This window comes from Diceros bicornis, chromosome 26 (genome assembly GCF_020826845.1).
Source record: "Diceros bicornis minor isolate mBicDic1 chromosome 26, mDicBic1.mat.cur, whole genome shotgun sequence".
Taxonomy (NCBI): domain Eukaryota; kingdom Metazoa; phylum Chordata; class Mammalia; order Perissodactyla; family Rhinocerotidae; genus Diceros; species Diceros bicornis.
In genome coordinates this window covers 2,008,143-2,025,332 of record NC_080765.1, presented here as the reverse complement: position 1 = coordinate 2,025,332, position 17,190 = coordinate 2,008,143, and the positions used below count along the sequence as shown (strand labels likewise).

Below are 17,190 nucleotides of genomic sequence, written 5' to 3'. Positions count from 1 at the left end.
ACCAGCCACAAGCCCAATTCTGACCTGGGCCAGAGGCGCCAGCAGTGTTTCTGTTCATTACGTTACACTGCTCTTCAAAGTTATCTCTGGATCTGGGTTCATCTGGGCTTCGACACCACCCCATGAGGTCCGTGTACTAGCTGACTGATCACGGGCAAGTTATTGATCCTCTCTGTGCCTCAGTTTCTCCACCTGTAAAATGGGGATAACAGGTCACCTGCCTTGTGTGTAGAGCGTATAGAAAGGGCATGGCTCCAAGAAAGCTCTGTGAAGTGTGGGCATTAAAGTCCGTGAGGGGTGGGCCTTCTCCTTCACCATGGGGGTCCCAGGCGGGTGAGGGCTCAGGGCGCCTCCCTGAGATCGCACAGTGGCTCTCGAGGGCCTGCATGTCCTTGGCTTCCAGTAGTCGAGCACTTGCTGTGAACAGAGCCCTGTGCCAAGAGCTCTACACACAGAATCCGTTCCGCTTCAGCCCCTAGGGTCCCTGGGGGGGGTGAGAGGGAGACCTGGCAACCGCAGGAAAAAGCCTGCCTCACCTTCCGGAATAGTGTTATTTAAATCAGGGGAGTTTGTCACGCGCCCGCCGGAGCCAGGCTGGCAGGATTCGCGGGGTGGGCGGCCCTCCTCACTCTCACAGCCGCCCTCAAAGCAGAGGGGCGTTATTGCACTCTACAGAGTGAGGCCTGAGACTCGGAGACCGGATCCTCCTGCAGCCCCCAGCCTGGAAGCGGCTGAGCTGGGCCCACAGTCACCACACCTTTGTCCTTTCCTGCCTCCGCCCCTCTCCGCCCCAGTACACACTCGTAACCTTTCTGGCTCGTGCCTGAGATGCAGCAGTGAAGAGCGGCAAGAGCCGCTCTTTTCCGCCTTGATTTCCTTTTCTAAACTCTCCCCCCGCACCCAGCTCTCAAAGCCAGGTGGGTTTGGGGGATGAGCATTCAAGGGTCCTGGGTGTCTGGGGTGGGGGCGGGAGCAGAGAGGTGAAGTGACTTGTCCAAGGTCACACAGCCGTTTTAGAACATGCCTCACAGGGCTGAGACAGACCCAGGCCTGGTGGCCCAGGTTGGTAGGACCCTGGCACCCCAGGCCACTTCTCCATTTTCTTTTGCCTGGGGAAGCCCACCGCCCCCTTTGGTCCTGGGTGCCTCCCAGGCCTGGGGAGCAGGTGGAGGGCACTTGGCTGCCACACTGGCCTGAGATGTGGAGAGCTGCTGTGTGTGTCCCCCTGGGGCCTGCAGGAGCCCCAAGGTGTGGTCCTGAAAGTCCGTCCCAGGAGGCGGGTCTGTCTGCATGGGTTTTAGGGAAGTTGGCTTCAGAGGCAGTGGGGCCTGGTGTGGCAGACTCAGGAGCCAGCCAGGAAGCCACCGGTTTAGGATTTGGGTCATGAAAGAGGAAAGACCTGCCAGGTTGGAATTACAGAGCAGCAGGAACCGAGACTGACCATGTAGAGAGGGCAGGTAGAGACCTAGTGACAGAGGGGAGGGGCCGGGAAGGCAACCCCACCTGAGGGCCATCGACCAGTGAGAGCTGATCCAGACTCCCAGACAGGCCTGCTATGTCAGAGACCACCACCCACCGGGCCCTAACTGTTCATTGTGCAGGTGAGACCAGTGAGGCTCAGAGAGGGTGAGCACTTGCCCAGGGTCACACAGCAGGTCACGGGCAAGACTGGGGCTCTGGGCTTCTACCTACCAGCCCTGGAGTGTCCCCTGAATCCCCCACCCCAGTGTGCCCAGCAGTCCACGTAGGGGACTGGAAACGTCTTGGTCCGCTACAGTTGACAGGATAGGGTATGATTATTGAGGAATAGCGAAGGCTGTCTCAGAAAGGAAGAGGCCGGGCTGGTTGCTTATGGCTCCTGGAGGCGCCCCAGGGCCAAAGCCCTAAGGAGATGGATGTCAACGCAGGGTGATAAGAGAGCTCTCTGACCCCCAAAGACGTCAGATGGTGAATAGGTTGCCGTGGCAGGTTCTCCAGAAGTAGTTGCCGAGGTGGGGTTTGGGGTGCAGGTGTTTATTAAAGATTTTATCATCTGTGAACGATTGGGCAGAGGGAGAAGTCAGACTGCAACTAGGGCTAGACAGAGCCTCAGTCAGCCTGCGAGAGCTCTGAAGGAAGATTGCCCAGCACTGGGTCCCGTGTTGAGCCCTAGTGTCCGGGCCTTTCTGCCCCTGCCTCGCTCAGTCACCGGGTGTGGCTGCCTCAGGAACCAGGAAGGGCGTCATCTCAGGCTGGGGGCTCTCTGCAGCAGAGACAGACCTGAGGGGGCTCCCGAAGCACCCAACAGGCCTTCCTTGAAGCAGGCTCTGCATGGAGCACCTCTGCCTGGGTGATGTCTCTGTCCTTCATGTCTGCACGTACTGGCCACAGAAGCATTCCGAGGAGGGTGGACCAAGAGACCCTTCCAGAGAATTGCCTGTACTGCTGGCACCCTCTCCCGGTGCATCTGGAAGCTCGCGGCGGAGGCCAGTCTGCCTTGCAGATAACCCAGGGCGACCGGCCCACAAGGCAGTCGGACCAGCCAGCCCTTCCCCGCTGGGCTGGCAGGTTCTCTGCAGGGCTGTGTCCTGCCGGCTGCCCCCTTGGCAGCTGGCCTGGTCAGGTGTGGGAACAACCTCCTGATCTGAGAGACAGATGGCTTCTGAGAGCCAAGGATGGAGTTCTCTTTCTGCTGGTCTCTCCCCATCTGCCACGTCCCCAGGTCAGCCTCCCCCACTCGGCTGAGCACAGACGCGCAGGGCCATGCGCGGTGCAGAGGCAGCAGGGTGGTGGGCGGCGGGCTCAGCTTCACCCCTGACAGCCCTGTGACCCTGGGCAGGGCGCTGAGCCTCAGATTCCTCACCTCTCAAACGCCCTGATATTCCCACTCGGCAGGACTTGTAAAAATCTCTTGAGGGGCCGGCCTGGTGGCATAGCAGGTAAGTGTGCGTGCTGTGCTTCGGCGGCCCGGGTTCGGATCCCGGATGCGCGCCAACGCACCGCTTGTCAGGCCATGCTGTGGCGGCGTCCCACATAAAGTGGAGGAGGATGGGCACCGATGTTAGCCCAGGGCCGGTCTTCCTCGCCAGAAACAAAAACAACAACAAAGCCTCCCTGGCCCACGTCTTCCTCCAGCGGTAGCCCCTGTCTCTGTCCTCCCTTCAGCTGCACCCAGTGAGAGGCCTGCCTGTGGTCGTGGTCTCCCATCACCCTCTGCCCCGGGAAAACACTCTCCACAAGGCCGCCGGGGACGTTTCTATTGCAAACGCAGTGGTCAGTCCTCAGTCCTCGTCTTGTTTCTCTTCTCAGCAGAGTTGGCCGCCATCAGTCTCCCTGCCTCCTTCCAGAAGCACTTTCTGCTCTCCACTCCTAGGATTCCACGCACTCCCCTAGCCGCCTCCTCCCTCCCCAGCCTCACTGCCTCCCCTTCCTCTTCCACATCAGGTCAGAACTCCGGCCTCGTCTTGTCTCTCCCCATGCTCTCTCCCTTGGCAGAACCATCCAGGCACATGACTTAGAGCATTCTGGGCACCTGTGAGTATCACATTGCCCACTGTTGGGTCTCCAGTCCTGGCCTCTCTCCTGAGCTCCTGTCTCCCTTGTCAGGCTCTTATCCAACATCTCCACGTAATGCGTGTTAGTGTCCTGTGGCTGCTGTAACAGGAACCACAAACCAGTGGCTTAAAACAACAGAAATTTGTTCTGTCGCAGTTCTGGAGGTTAGAAGTCTGAACTCAGCGGTGTCGGCAGGCCGTGCTCTCGGAAGGTTCAAGGGAAGAATCTGTTCCATGCCTTCCTCTTGGGGCTTGGTGTTTGCTAGCAATCCCTGGCCCTCTAGGGCTCGTGGCTGCATCACACAGTCTCTGCCGCCTCTTCACATGGCCTCCTTCCCTGTGTGTGCGTCTCTTCTCACGAGGACGCCAGTCACCTTGGATTAGGCCCACCCTAATGACCTCATCTTAACTGGATCACATCTAAAAGACCCTCTTTTTAAATAAGATCACATTTACGAGTACTAGGGGGGTCAAGACTTTAGAATATCTTTTTGGGGGACACAGTTCAACCCATACTCATGTCCAAAACAGAAATCAATTGATGTCACCCGCTCCGTCCCCGCCCTGCTCCCCCGTCATGCTGTCTTAGTAAACGGCACTCCTGTGTCTCCAGCTGACCAGGCCAGGGCCATGGCAGTCGGCCTTGAGCGCTGCTGCTCTCTCCCCAACTGCGGTTCATCAGCAGATCTCTGGCCTTCTCCAAACTGCACCCAAATCTGGCCCTCCCACCACCTCCACTGGCGGCTCCTCTCCCGGACCGCTGCCGCCTCGGTCTCCCTGCCCCCACTCAGGTCCCAGCACTCTAGAGGCTCCCGCCTCCTCATGGCCCCCAGACCCTTGCGATCTGCTGGCCCACCCCAGATGATCCGACTTCCCTCCTTCCACCCTGGCTGCACCCCGGCCGCATGGCCTTCTTTCCCTTCCTCCCGCCTACCAGGCCTCTCCTGTGCCTCATCCTGCTGATTCCTCTGCCTGGGACACTGTCCCTCAGGGCTTCCCACAGCTCACTGTCCCACTTCCGTTAGGCCTCTGTGCTACTGTTTCTCCTCCGAGAGGGAGGCCTCCGATATTCTCCCCGTAGCCCTTGTCCTCCACCCAGAGTCACAGCATTTATTCATGTACTCCTTTACTGCCTGCTTCCTGCCCTGACCGGGAGCTGCCTGAGAAGGGGTCTTGTCCATTTTGTTCACACGGCTGTGCCCACAGAGCCTGGGGAAAGGGGATGCTCAAACCCGCCTGCTGAGTGAGTGCCTCACGGCCCTGCCAGGTGGTCCTGAGAGCGCATGAGGTGCCATGTGCACAACGTCGGTGCTCCCCAGGCTGCTAGAGCCCAGGGCCCCTCGCTGGCTGTGCAGCTCAGCAACTGAGGACATTGTCAAGGAGCATCAGTGAGGGGGCTGCCTGCCTCTGTCCCTGCATCTCCCTGAAAATGGCCCAAGGCCGCTGCCACGTGCCCATCTCCTGGCCGGCCTCCTTCCTGCCAGCCCCCACTCCCCCCAACGCCCTAGCAGGTGCTGCTCAGGCCTCAGACAGGAGCCCCTCGGTGGACCCTCACAGCAGCCCTATGACAGCTGCACAGCTCCCAGGCCCTGTCCTCTCGCTGTGGGGGCAGGACCCTGAGCTAATAGACATGTGCATTTGTTTTGAGTGAGTCACCAGTGTTGACTTCCTCACAGGAAAGTCCCTGAGACAGGAACTCGGCCTGTCCCCCACCATTGCTCTGTGGGGCCTGGCGTCTGGCTGGTGTTTGCCAGGCCAAGAGGGACTCCAGGCCCACAGGTCACCCCCATGTGGTGGAAAGGGAGTGGGGGCTCAACCCTGGGGAGACTGGGGCCTGGCACACAGCGGGGGGACATGAGGGGACAAACCCCTAGTGGAGTAACAGGAACTCTCAGGCGTTGCTGGTGGGGACACAAAATGGTGCAGCCACCAGGGAAGACAGTCTGGCAGTTTCTTACAAAACTAAGCATACCCTTACCGTACAATTGGGCAATGGCACTACTTGGTTTTTACCCGAAGGAGGTGAAAAACTTATGTCCAGACAAACACCTGCACGTGATGTTTGGAGCAACTTTATTCATAACTGCCAAAACTTGGCGCAACCAAGATGTCCTTCAGTAGGTGAATGGATAGATAAACTGTGGTCCACCCAGACAATGGAATATTATTCAGCGTGAGAAGAAATGAGATATCAAGACATGAAAAGACATGGAGGAACCTTAAATGCACATTACTAAGTGACAGAAGCCGATCTGAAGAGGCTGCATACTGTATGATTCCAACTGTTGACATTCTGGAGAAGGCAGAACCTTAGGGACAGTCAACAGATCAGGGGCTGCCAGGGCTTAGGGGGAGGCAGGGATGACCGGGCAGAGCACAGAGGGTTTAGGGCAGTGCAGCGGCTCTGTATGTTACTGTGATGGTGGACACCTGTTCTTGTGCATCTCCCAAAACCCACAGAACGTACACTGCCAAGAGGGAGCCCTGGTGTAAACTGGGCTTTAGTTAATAATGCATCAGTCCTGGCTCGTCATTGTAACTAATGTTCCGCGCTAAGGAGGGGTGTTGATAAGGGGCAGCTGGAGGGGAGGGGAGGGGATATGTGGGAACTCTGTATTTTTCACTCAAATTTTCTGTAAACCTAGAACTGCTCTAAAACATAAAGTCCATGAATTTTTTTTAAGTAAAAAAAGATTAAAATATAATAAAAATAAAGAGAGAAGGGGCAGTTTTCCTCACTCTGGGGGGCAGCGCCTGGCGCACGTGGGGGTTCCTGGTGGGGGGGGGTCACTGGAATCTCTGAAGCCTCAGGGAGGTGAGTGTCCCGAGGTTGTGCGGACCTGGGCAGGGGTCAGGCGCCAGACCCATCCTCTGGAAACCTTCCTGTGGTTTCTGCTTTGCTCCCGTCTCTGAGGGTCCTCTCTGAGGGTCCGTGCCTGGCTCTAGAGCTGAAGGAGGGGGAGGGGCGGGAGGCTCCAGAGGCTCTGAGGCCTGGGGTGAGGCGGCACCCCCTGGGCTGGTGAGCGGGGCCTTGGCAGTTGAGCCCAGCGGGGCCTGAGGAGGCAGCAGAGTGAGGCCTGCGGGGCTCTTTCACTTGCTGACCACGCTGAACCCCCGTCTCCTTATCCGGAACAGGCAACGCTGCCCTCCTCGGAGTGGCGAGGTGTAGAATCCGTGTCTTCAGCCTGCCTGGCACATAGGCCGTCCTTGAGAGGCAGTGGGAGTGGAGTGAGTTTTCCTTAGGGAGCTGGTCCCTCTGAGGCACACCTGAGGCATACTCTGAGATGTCAGAGAAGGGCACGTTTAGGAAGTCCTGTTGAGGTTCAGATAAACATATTTATCTTCATTCTCTCCTGAACCTGCACTAGAACAACAGTGAAGGGTTTTTTTTTAAAAAAAGGTATTAAACCCTCGAGGACAATGAGAGCAGGGAGGAGACGGCAGCACTGACACTGGACCAGCGCAGCCGGGTCCACAGGCAGCAGGGGAGCAGAGGAGCGTTCCACGTTCCCTCAGCAACCCCAGAGGCTCGGGGCTCAGCCGCGTGGTGGCCTCTGGAAACGGGGCCAGTGTCCGCGCCAAAAACAGAATTGATTGAAACATCTTCAGAGTCCCCATCCCCACTCCTGCTCCCCTCTGCCTGTCCGTCCAACAGACCTCTGGGACGGACGCTTAGTCTCCTGAGGTCAGAGACAGCCTTTGGATGAGGGAATCTCAGGCAGGTTGGGCTGAAAAGGGATTAAATGAACATTTCTCTCCTGAAGGCCGAGCCCCTCTCCCCACTGGCTTCTCCCCAACTCGGCTTCCGAGGCACTGGCTGCTGAGCCTGTGCCCTCCATAGTGGAGGGCTCGAGAAGCTTCTCTGGGGAAATGGCCAGTCCCCTGAGAAGTAAGAGAAGGCAATACAGGCATTGAGAAGGAACAGAACACCATGGGATCTGTGAATATGATTTACGGATATAAGAAACTCCACAGAATTATTAGAAGGTAAATTTAAGGAAATACAGGAGAGAAAAGTAAGACTGTCAGAGAAACTGTGCAGTAGGGTCTGACTTCCAAATGACACTGGTCGCAGAAAGAGAACAGAGGACAGGAAGCAGTAAGTCATAAAAATAAGTCGTTCAAGAAAATTTCCCAGGATTGATGAGGGCTTCTTGGTTGAAAGAGCCCTTGGAGCCAAGGAGAAGGGTCGGGAAGAGGCCGCACCAGCATGCCGCATCATGAACCTACGCAAGCGTGGGACGAGGAGGACGCCCTTGGGTGTCCAGGGTGGAAGACAGGCTCACGTAAAGGAGCGGGACTCAGGATGGCTTTGACCTTTTCAACAGCAACGCTGGACACTTAGAACACACACAGGGAGCCTCCGAAGTCCTGAAGGGAGAGACTCGGCCACAGTCTCTTTCCAGAGCGAGGATAGTAGGACTGGAAAGCAGGTGTTCACGCAGCTTGTACGTGAGCGCTCACAGCAGCACCGCTCACGATAACTGAAGGTGGGAACAACCCAGGTGTTCACGCAGCTTGTACGTGAGCGCTCATAGCAGCACCACTCACGATAACTGAAAGCGGAAACAACCCAGATGTCCACCAGTGTGCGAGTAGACAAATAAGATGTGGGATGAGCCATGCAGTGGAACATTATTCGGCCATGAGAAGGAAGGAAGTCCTGACACTGATAAACACGGATGAACCTTGAAAACATGATGCTGAGTGAAAGAAGCCAGACACAAAAGGCCACAGAGTGTATGACTCCATTTATAGCAAGTGTCCAGAACAGGCAAATCTGTAGAGACAGACAGTAGACCAGTGATTGCCAGGAGCTGGGGAGAGGGGAGAATGCGCAGTGACTGCTATTGGGTATGGGGGCTTTTTTAGGGTAGTGAGAATGTTCTGGAATTAGATAGTGGTAATGGTTGTCAGTGTACCAAAAGCCACTGAATTGTACACTTTAAAATGGTGAATTTTATGTTGTGTGTGTTTTACCTCAATTTAAAAAAAAGTGAGGATAGAATAAAAAATATTTTCAGACGTGCAAAGGCTAAAATATTTTATTTTTTCATGCGCTTTTTCTTAGAAAGCTATGGGAGGATGTGCTCTACTGAAATAAATGAGTAAACCAAGAAAAAAGGAAGACGTAGGCTCCTGGAAATAGGACCTAGCCGAGGAGAGAGGTGAAGGGACTCTTCAGGGTGCTGGTGGCGGGGGCCCCAGGGGCCCGGCAGCCAGGCCAGCCTGGGGTGGGTCGTACAGCGCCAGGAGGGTCTTCTCCAGAAAGAACCTGATGGAATTCCCAATGCCTCAGAACATCCTGACAGGAGATGGAGACTATGGAAATAAGAGTTTGGAGTTGAATTAGCATTGAATAAAAAACTAGGCAAACCAACAATCCTAAAAGACAGTTATTATCTGTAGGGAAAAATTTGTGCCGGAAACGAAAAGTAACTGCCATCTCCTTGCTCATCTCGGAGTGGTGTTACTTAGTCATAGTCTGTGAACTGGAGTCTGAGCAAAGCGAAGACGTGGCCACGTGGAGAGGGCAGGAGGCGGGGAGTGTGCACGCAGCAGTGGTGACAGGCAGCTCACTGCTCCCCATCCTCGCTCGGAGTGTGACGGATGTTAGCCAAAACCGAAACAGCAAGAAGTAGCCAAATAAGCATGTCATTTAGAAATATGGGGGTAAATACCAAAAAATTTAGCTTAAAGAGTTAAAGAGTTTGCTTCTGGGGAGAGGAGGAGAAATTTCTAGGCCTTGCTAAGACTTTGGAATTGTTTGTGTCTTTGATTTATGTGTGTGTATATATATAACTAATTTTAAACATTCTACACTATTTTCACAGTTAATTAACACTTATTGGCCTGTTCTGCGAGGTTTTCTTTAGTGTAGTAAAATACACATAACAAAATTTACCATCTTAACTATTTTTAAGTGTCCAGTTCAGTGGTGTGTTAAGTACTTTCACGTTGTGCAGCAGGTCTACAGATCTTTTTTATCCCCATAAAACAACAGCTCCCCATTTCCCCCTCCCACCGCCAGCCCCTGGCAAGCACCATTCAAACCATATTTAAGGATAACATTTGTTGAGACTCAAGTATGTGCCAGACATTGCACATACGCTGCGTAATCCTCACAAAAACTCTTCTTACAGTTGAAGATACTGAAGCTCAGAGAGGTTAGGTCACTTGCCCAAGCTCACACAGCTTGTAAGTGGCAGAGTTTGAGTGAGGGTCTGTCTGTCTCCAAAACTCTTGCGTGGGACAGCCCTGGATGCACTGGCTATATCCGTATCCCTCCCAGCTGTCCCTTGGCCTCTCCTCCTCCTGACCTTTGGCTCCCCTCCCCCCTGCATACTGGAAGGGAGGGATGGGGTGAGCCTGGGCACCTGGGTGCTTGTACCATCTCTGCCTGTGCCCACTGCATCCTTTAGACCTGAGTCTCTCTATGTGCCAACAGGTTGGCGGGACGAAGACTGGCGTGGTGCGGTATGTGGGGGAGACAGATTTTGCCAAGGGCGAGTGGTGTGGCGTGGAGCTGGACGAGCCCCTTGGGAAGAACGATGGGGCAGTGGCAGGCACCAGGTATGGTGGGCTTCCCCTGGGAGTGTGGGAGGGGGCTCCTCTTCGTCTGGGATGGGTGCAGGGGCCGGGGATAGGGCATCTGAGGAAGCTGGTGTTGAGCATCCGGGTGGCTGTGCCAGATGCTGCAGTATAGATGCTGCCTCCTCCATCTGTCACAGCAGGAGTGGGAGTACCATCCCCATTTTACAGACAAGAGAACAGAGGCAAGAGGTCACTGCTCAAGGTCACACAGAGAGTCCCAGGTTCCCTTCCTCACGCCAGCATGGCTACAGGGGGTGGGAGGACTAGGAAAGGAGAGGCCGTGGTCCCTGGCTCCGGGGGTCCCCGAGTGATGCAGGAAATGATCAGATAGTGCCCGGTGCCCTACAGCCAAGGGCGGGGGCACGATTGGGCTCAAGGTTTCACGCCGTCTCTGATGAAAGGGACTTGACTGCCAGCAGTGCTGGTTGAGGGGTCTCAGGCTGTGTCAGGGCTCGTTGGAGCAGGGGGTGGTGTGATGGGTGAGCAGTGTTGGGTGGGGCTGAAGCGAGGTGGCCCGTGTGCCTGTGCCGGCTGGCCCTGGGCTAGTTTCTGTGGCCCAGATGAGGCTGTGACAGCTCCAAGAAGGAGTGGTCACTTTGGTGCCAGCCGAGCCACTAGGGAAAGAGCCAGACTTGAACCAGGCCTTGAGGAGTGTAGGGTCTGCTTTTAGAAGCGGCTCGAGGAAGGTCCGCCAGGCAGGGGGACAGCCTGAGCAAAGACCTAAATGCAGGGAAAGCGGGATGGGGCAGCAGTTGAATGTGAGTCAGAGACTGGGCAGGAGACAGGACCAGCTCCCCGGTCCCGTGTGGACCCTTGACCAGAGGGTTTGGAGAGCCGAGATTCAGGGCTGCCATGTCAGCACGTTGCCTTCCTGTTTTCAAGATGGATGTTTCCCTCAACTCACTCTGCCTTCAGAATTCAGGGGTAGGCTGGGCAGCAGCCCCCACCCCACCCCCAAGGTGTCACCTTCAGGCTTTTGCTTCTCATGCGGGGAGCTCCATAGGCAGAGAGCCAACGGGATTCCCTGGGTCTGGGGGTGGTCTGGGGGCATCAATGAGAGTGGGGCTGCAGATATGGCCAGGGGCTTCTGTATGGTGTGTAGGAGCTGAGCACAGAGGGCTTTGGAGCCCAGCAGACTTGGGGGGGTCCAGTCCCAGCTTTGCCACTTAACCAGCTGTGTGACTGCGGGCAGGTTACTTAACCTCTCTGAGCCTAAATCTCCTCATCTGTGAATTCTAGATAACAGTAGAGTGGTTAGGGGAATGAAACAAGCCCTTGTGTAAAGGGACTGGCAAAGACGGGGTGCTCTGTAATTGTTAAACCCCCCCAAAATGAGCCCCATGGCTGTTGACACCTACAGAGACTCTCGGGCCTACTCACTTCTATTCCCTTCCCGGGAGTCCCATCTTTCGGTCTTGGGGTGAGGGTGCTGGGGCCCCGGGGACGAGCCTCTCCTTGTGCTGGCTCTGCAGAAGTGGAGGAGGTGGGGGGCTCTGGGCGGTGGGGCCGTGACGGCAGTGTGGATCACTCCTGTCTCCCAGGTACTTCCAGTGTCCACCCAAGTTTGGTCTCTTCGCACCCATCCACAAGGTGATCCGCATTGGCTTCCCGTCCACCAGCCCGGCCAAGGCCAAGAAGAGCAAGCGCATGGCCATGGGCGTCTCGGCCCTGACCCATAGCCCCAGCAGTTCCTCCATCAGCTCTGTCAGCTCCGTGGCCTCTTCCGTGGGGGGCCGGCCCAGCCGCAGCGGCCTGGTGAGGGTGGGGCTGGGGAGGGGCACCCTGGTACTTGTGGCGGGTGGGGAGGGGGAATCCAGGTGTCCCAGTCTGCCCTGACTTGCTCTGGCTCCAGGCCGCCCTCAGTCGGGGGGTTTCTGAGCAAAGATGGAGCACATATCTTTTAATAGGGAAAATTGATCCATCTACATTAATTGTTATTTTTATATTACTGATTTGTTAGCAGTCGAAGCCCTTCCCTGGGAATTAAGGAGAGTCATACGGGTGCAGGGCAGGGGTTTTAGGAAGGCTGCCACAGCCACCTGGATGAGGAGAGAAGGGGAGGCTGCCCTTCTGGGCAGGGGGCCCTCCGTGCCGGCTCAGTCTAGAATGGGAGGTTTCCCCTGGTCCAGGAGAAGGTGGCCCAGGTGAGGACGCCCACCACGGGGCAGAGCCCAGGTGCTGTGACCCTCCTGGGAGAGGGGAGTTCCCTGAGTCTCGAACATCACGATCCCCCGCCGTGTAAGCGGGCGGTGTTGGGCTCTGGCAAGGGAGGGCGGGACCTGGGAGTGGAGGTCCTGCTGGGCGGCTATGGCTTATCAGGATGGCGCTCTAGCTCCCTGAGTCTCGCCTGCCCCCGTGCCTTCCTGCAGCTCACGGAGACCTCTTCGCGCTACGCCCGCAAGATCTCGGGCACCACAGCCCTGCAGGAGGCGCTGAAGGAGAAGCAGCAGCACATTGAGCAGCTGCTGGCTGAGCGGGACCTGGAGCGGGCCGAGGTGGCCAAGGCCACAAGCCACATCTGCGAGGTGGAGAAGGAGCTCGCCCTGCTCAAGGCGCAGCACGAGCAGGTGCGGGGCGGGCCGGGCGGTGGGGCGCCGGGGGCCTCAGGTCACTCACGTGCAGAGCGGAGCGCTTGGGGTGTCAGGGCAATAGGGAGATGTGCATGTTCCAGATGTGCATGTAACCCTCGGCCTGGCGCGTTGCCTTCAGACGGGTAGGTGCACACACCTTCAGGACCTGGATGTACGCTGTGTAGCCCACGTTTCCTCACCTCCTGTTCTGCGAGCCTTTTCTAGGTCCTGGAAAATTCTTCCCCGTTTGAACGGCTGCATTGCCGTCCGTCACGGCCATGTCCTTCCTGACGTGGCCAGTCCTGTGCTGCTGTTTAGGTTGTTTCCAGTTTCTCCCTTTTTCTAAATAGTACTCGTGTCAACATTTTTGTAGACAACTGTCCACATTTCCGATGGTGCTTTCGAGCAGTTCCGTGGGTTGGGTTTTGGGGAAGTGGCCCTTGCCCCTCGTCTGGAGGTGGCTGCTGTCACATGTCTGTCCTCCCTGATGCTGGAATTAATATGGCCAAGGTCACGTGTGTGCTGTGACAGGGGCCTTCACAAGACCACGGGCCTCAGGCCCTTAGAGGTTGAGGGAGGTGGCAGATACTGGGGTGCTAGGTACTGGGGGCAGGTGGACCTGAGGTTCCCACTGGGTGAGGCCGGACTCTGCCATTCCTGGCGCTCAGCTGGGCCCTCCCCCTTCACATCGAGGCCCACGGTCCTTGCCCAGCCAGGGCTGGCAGGGCGGTAGGGTGGCTGGAGTTCCAGGCCCAGCTCCTTGCACCACCTCTGCCTCTCCCCGCCGACCCCGGTCCCCAAGAGGAGGCTGACCCTGTCCTGGCCCTTGCTCGGGGCCCAGTATGTTGCAGAAGCAGAGGAGAAGCTGCAGCGGGCCCGGCTGCTCGTGGAGAGCGTGCGGAAGGAGAAGGTGGACCTGGCCAACCAGCTGGAGGAGGAGAGGAGGTACGCAGCGTCCTGCCCTGCTCCGGGGAGGACCTTTTCTTGAGCCTCGTTCAGGGTGACCCGGAATCGCACAGGCTGGCCCAGCAGGCCCGGTCCAAATCCCACCTCCACCGCGTGCTGGCTGTCACCTAGATGAGTGACGTGAGCTCTGCGGGCCTCAGCCTTCTCTTCTGTAACGTGGAGTGATGGTCCCCATCTCTGCAGGCTGTTGGGAGGAGTAAAGCCCCGCCACGCGCTGAGCACGTGGGAGATACCACGTTCGTTGGCTGTTTTCGTTCCTGACTGGGTGGGGGTCTCTGCTCTGGCCCCGCCCAGCTCCTACAGCGGATCACGAGGGGAATGCCCACCCGGGACGGGAGCCCTTTCACACAGGTGTCCCTGGGGAGCCAGGCACGGTGTCTCCCACTCGTGGACCAGTTCACATGCACAGAGCACCCCCTGTGCCAGGTCCCAGCCTGGAGCTCACAATTCGTATCCTGAAGCTCCGTTCCCATTTCACGTGTCAGGAAACCGAGGCTCAGGGAGGCAGCTGGAAACGCCTGGCCTCTGGGTGTCAGCCCCGTGCTGAGTGGTTCACTTGCATTGTCTCTCTGTCTTGTACTCGGCCCGAGAGGCAGGGATTGTCCCCATGTCACGAATGAGAGCATTGAGGCTCAGAGAAGGAAGGGACTTGCCTGAGGCCACCAGCCTGTAGTGGTGCCGCTGGTTCTTTCTGCTCTGCCACAGTGGCAGGTGGGGGCTGTGTCCCTCTGTGTGGGGACTTGGGCCTGACGTGGTCCTGGGTCTAAGTGAGACACAGCTGACAGCGGATGGGGTTCCCTTGGCCCAGGAGCCTCTGTCTCCCAGCTGATACACAGATTTCTGGTGCTCCCTCCCGCCCCCAGCAGGAGGCAGCCCCCATCCTCAGCCCTCCCACCCCCACCTGTGGTCTGTTTTGGGCTTTCAGCCGAGGCACGTGCTCTGCAGGCTGTTGTCACCATCTGACTGTGGGGAGAAGGCATATTTATATCTGTCTGAGACAGTCATCGGGACCCACACATCTGGTTCCCTATGCCGACAAACAAAAACGTCACTTTAAGACGTGGTGGGAGTTGTGTTCAGAAAGGGCCTGGGGGCAGGACCCAGCATTGCCCTGGACTTCCTGGGTGACCTTGGGCAGGTCACTTGCCCTTTCTGGGCCTTAGTTTCCTTGTCGCCCTCCTGCAGCCCTTGGGGGCTCTACGTATCAGGGAGAAGCCCAAGCAGTGGACACTGGGACTCTGACCCAATTTTGAGCCCTGTGGATGAGAGCAGGGTCAGCAGGGGAAGAAGCCCAGTCTGCCCCCTTCCGCCCCTCCCCACAGACTGTCCATGTGGCAGTGCCTGTCTCCTGCCGTGATGAACACAGAGCTGTCACTGGTGTCACTGTGCTTCCGTTTACAATCCCTCCTGTCCTTATTCCCACGACCGTCTAGGGAGGACTGATGCTGCATTAAAGAGTGCCATTTTAGAGAATTCAGTGGTCTCTGTGGAGCACAGGTTGGGAAGTTGGGAGGCCTGGAGGTTTCCAGGAGGTTCAGCTAGGGGACTCGGGGACAGTGCCTGTGCTGGCCTGAGCGTGGGCTCGAGGCCGTCTGTGGCCTCACCTCTCTCTGCCATCTTGGACTTGGTGAAGCCCTGGCTCTGGGTAGAGCCGCTCAGCCCGCTCTCCCCCTGCAGGAAGGTGGAGGACCTGCAGTTCCGAGTGGAGGAGGAGTCCATCACCAAGGGAGACCTGGAGGTAACCGTCAAAGGCCCCGTCCCTGGGCTCGCTGGCACCCGGGCTTAGCCCTTGATGTGGCAAATGGCAGTGAGGTCCACGCAGTAACTCTGGGCCCCCTGGGAGGGGGCTGGGGGGGATTGTGAGGGAGAAATGGGGAAGGGTCAGAGCTCATACCCTGGGAGAGTAGAGAGGGAGGGAGCAGGTCGCGATGACCCCCGTGACAGAGATGGGAATGGCTTGGCTCCAGGAGTGCCAGAGGGGCTGTGCTTCCTGTCAGCGCCTGGGTAGAATGGACCCAGCTTGTCCATAGGGCTGGGCCTGAGGCCGCAGTGGCTGGACTCCCCTGGCCCTTCTTTGTTGGGCAGTCGCCCTAAAGGAGTTCCTTGGGCCCTTAGTTCATCTTGGATTCTAGGTCAAATTTTGGCTGGAAGTAGCTTGTTATTGAGTCACAGAACTTGTAGATGGGAAAACAGGCTCAGAAAGGTAAAGAGACTCACCCACTCATGGAGCAAGGCAGCAGCCATGGCACCAGGACCCAGGACTCCTGGCCCCTGAGCTCAGCCCACAAGGATGGCTGGTTTTAGTACCTCCTCAGTGACAACACCTGGGCAAGCAGTCTGCGCACAGGTGGACCTCTCAGTCTCCCATCCAACCCCGCCCCCGTCTGAGCTGAGGGATAGAGGATGCTAGGATCAATAAGGAAAGACCTAAGGACCCCCGCCCCGCAGCCCTCCTCCCCAAACCATGCAGAGACCACGGTTCCTGAGGCCACAGTTGGCTGGGCAGGAACGCCTCCCTGCTACCTGGGAGCTGTCAGATGGGCCAGGGGAGGGTGAGTTCAGACCCTCTCCACACTCTGGTCCTGGCCTCGCCTGGCCGTGGGCAGCCTCTTCCCTTCCTGCTGTAAAATGAGGAGGTTGAACTAGATCAGTGATTCTCACACTTGAGAATTCATTACCTAGAGGGCTTGTTCAGAGACAGGTGCTGGGCCCGGCCACCCCGGAGGCCTGGGCGGGAGCTGAGCGTCTGCATCTCTGACAGTTCCCGGTGGTGCTGGTCCAGGGACCACACTTTGGGACTCACTGCACCGGATCATTTCTGAGCTCAAATGGGAAATTTCCGTTTCCGATTTTGTGAAAGAGCCACGTTAAGAGCCCTGTGACTTCTTTTTTTGTTTTTTTTAAGATTTTATTTATTTATTTTTTTCCCCCCAAAGCCCCAGTAGATAGTTGTATGTCATAGCTGCACATCCTTCTAGTTGCTATATGTGGGACTCGGCCTCAGGATGGCCAGAGAAGTGATGCCTCGGTGCGCGCCCTGGATCTGAACCTGGGCCACCAGCAGCGGAGCGCACGCACTTAACCGCCAAGCCATGGGGCCGGCCTCCCTGTGACTTCTAATGCCCAGCAAAAGTGTGTGTATGGTTGTCCTGTGCCCGGACGACCCTGGCTGGGGGAGGGACATGTGTGATCACATGGGGTCACTGCCAGCTGCCACTCTTGGAGCAGGTTTTGCTGCCTGAATTTAAAGAATTGAATGTCAGGGCACAACCAAGTGTAGGAGCCCCAGCCCAGCGTCAGGGTGTTCTGCTGTGTGTTTCCCTCTGAGCCCAGGGACAGGTCATGTGGCTAGTTTGGCTGGCTTTCCTCCTGGGTGGCTGCCCTCTGGCAGGGTTTGGAGTGGGCTTCTGGGAAAGGCATCTGTGGTTGCAGGAACAGATACCCCTCCTGCCAACCCCAGTCAACAAGGGGTTGACTGAAGGTGCAGGGAAATCTCACAGGAGTTCAGGGCACCAGAGCTAAGCCTG

The 17,190-nt window shown here is 57.1% G+C and overlaps 1 protein-coding gene across 1 annotated transcript in view; it reads left to right on the top strand.

Annotated features, from left to right (window-relative positions):
• CLIP2 (CAP-Gly domain containing linker protein 2) overlaps positions 1-17,190 on the top strand; it is a 77,009-nt gene that overhangs the window by 37,145 nt on the left and 22,674 nt on the right. The window contains 5 exon segments of the mRNA XM_058568956.1: positions 9,982-10,106; positions 11,669-11,882; positions 12,497-12,694; positions 13,539-13,642; positions 15,341-15,401. Coding sequence (XP_058424939.1) covers positions 9,982-10,106; positions 11,669-11,882; positions 12,497-12,694; positions 13,539-13,642; positions 15,341-15,401 — 702 coding nt within the window.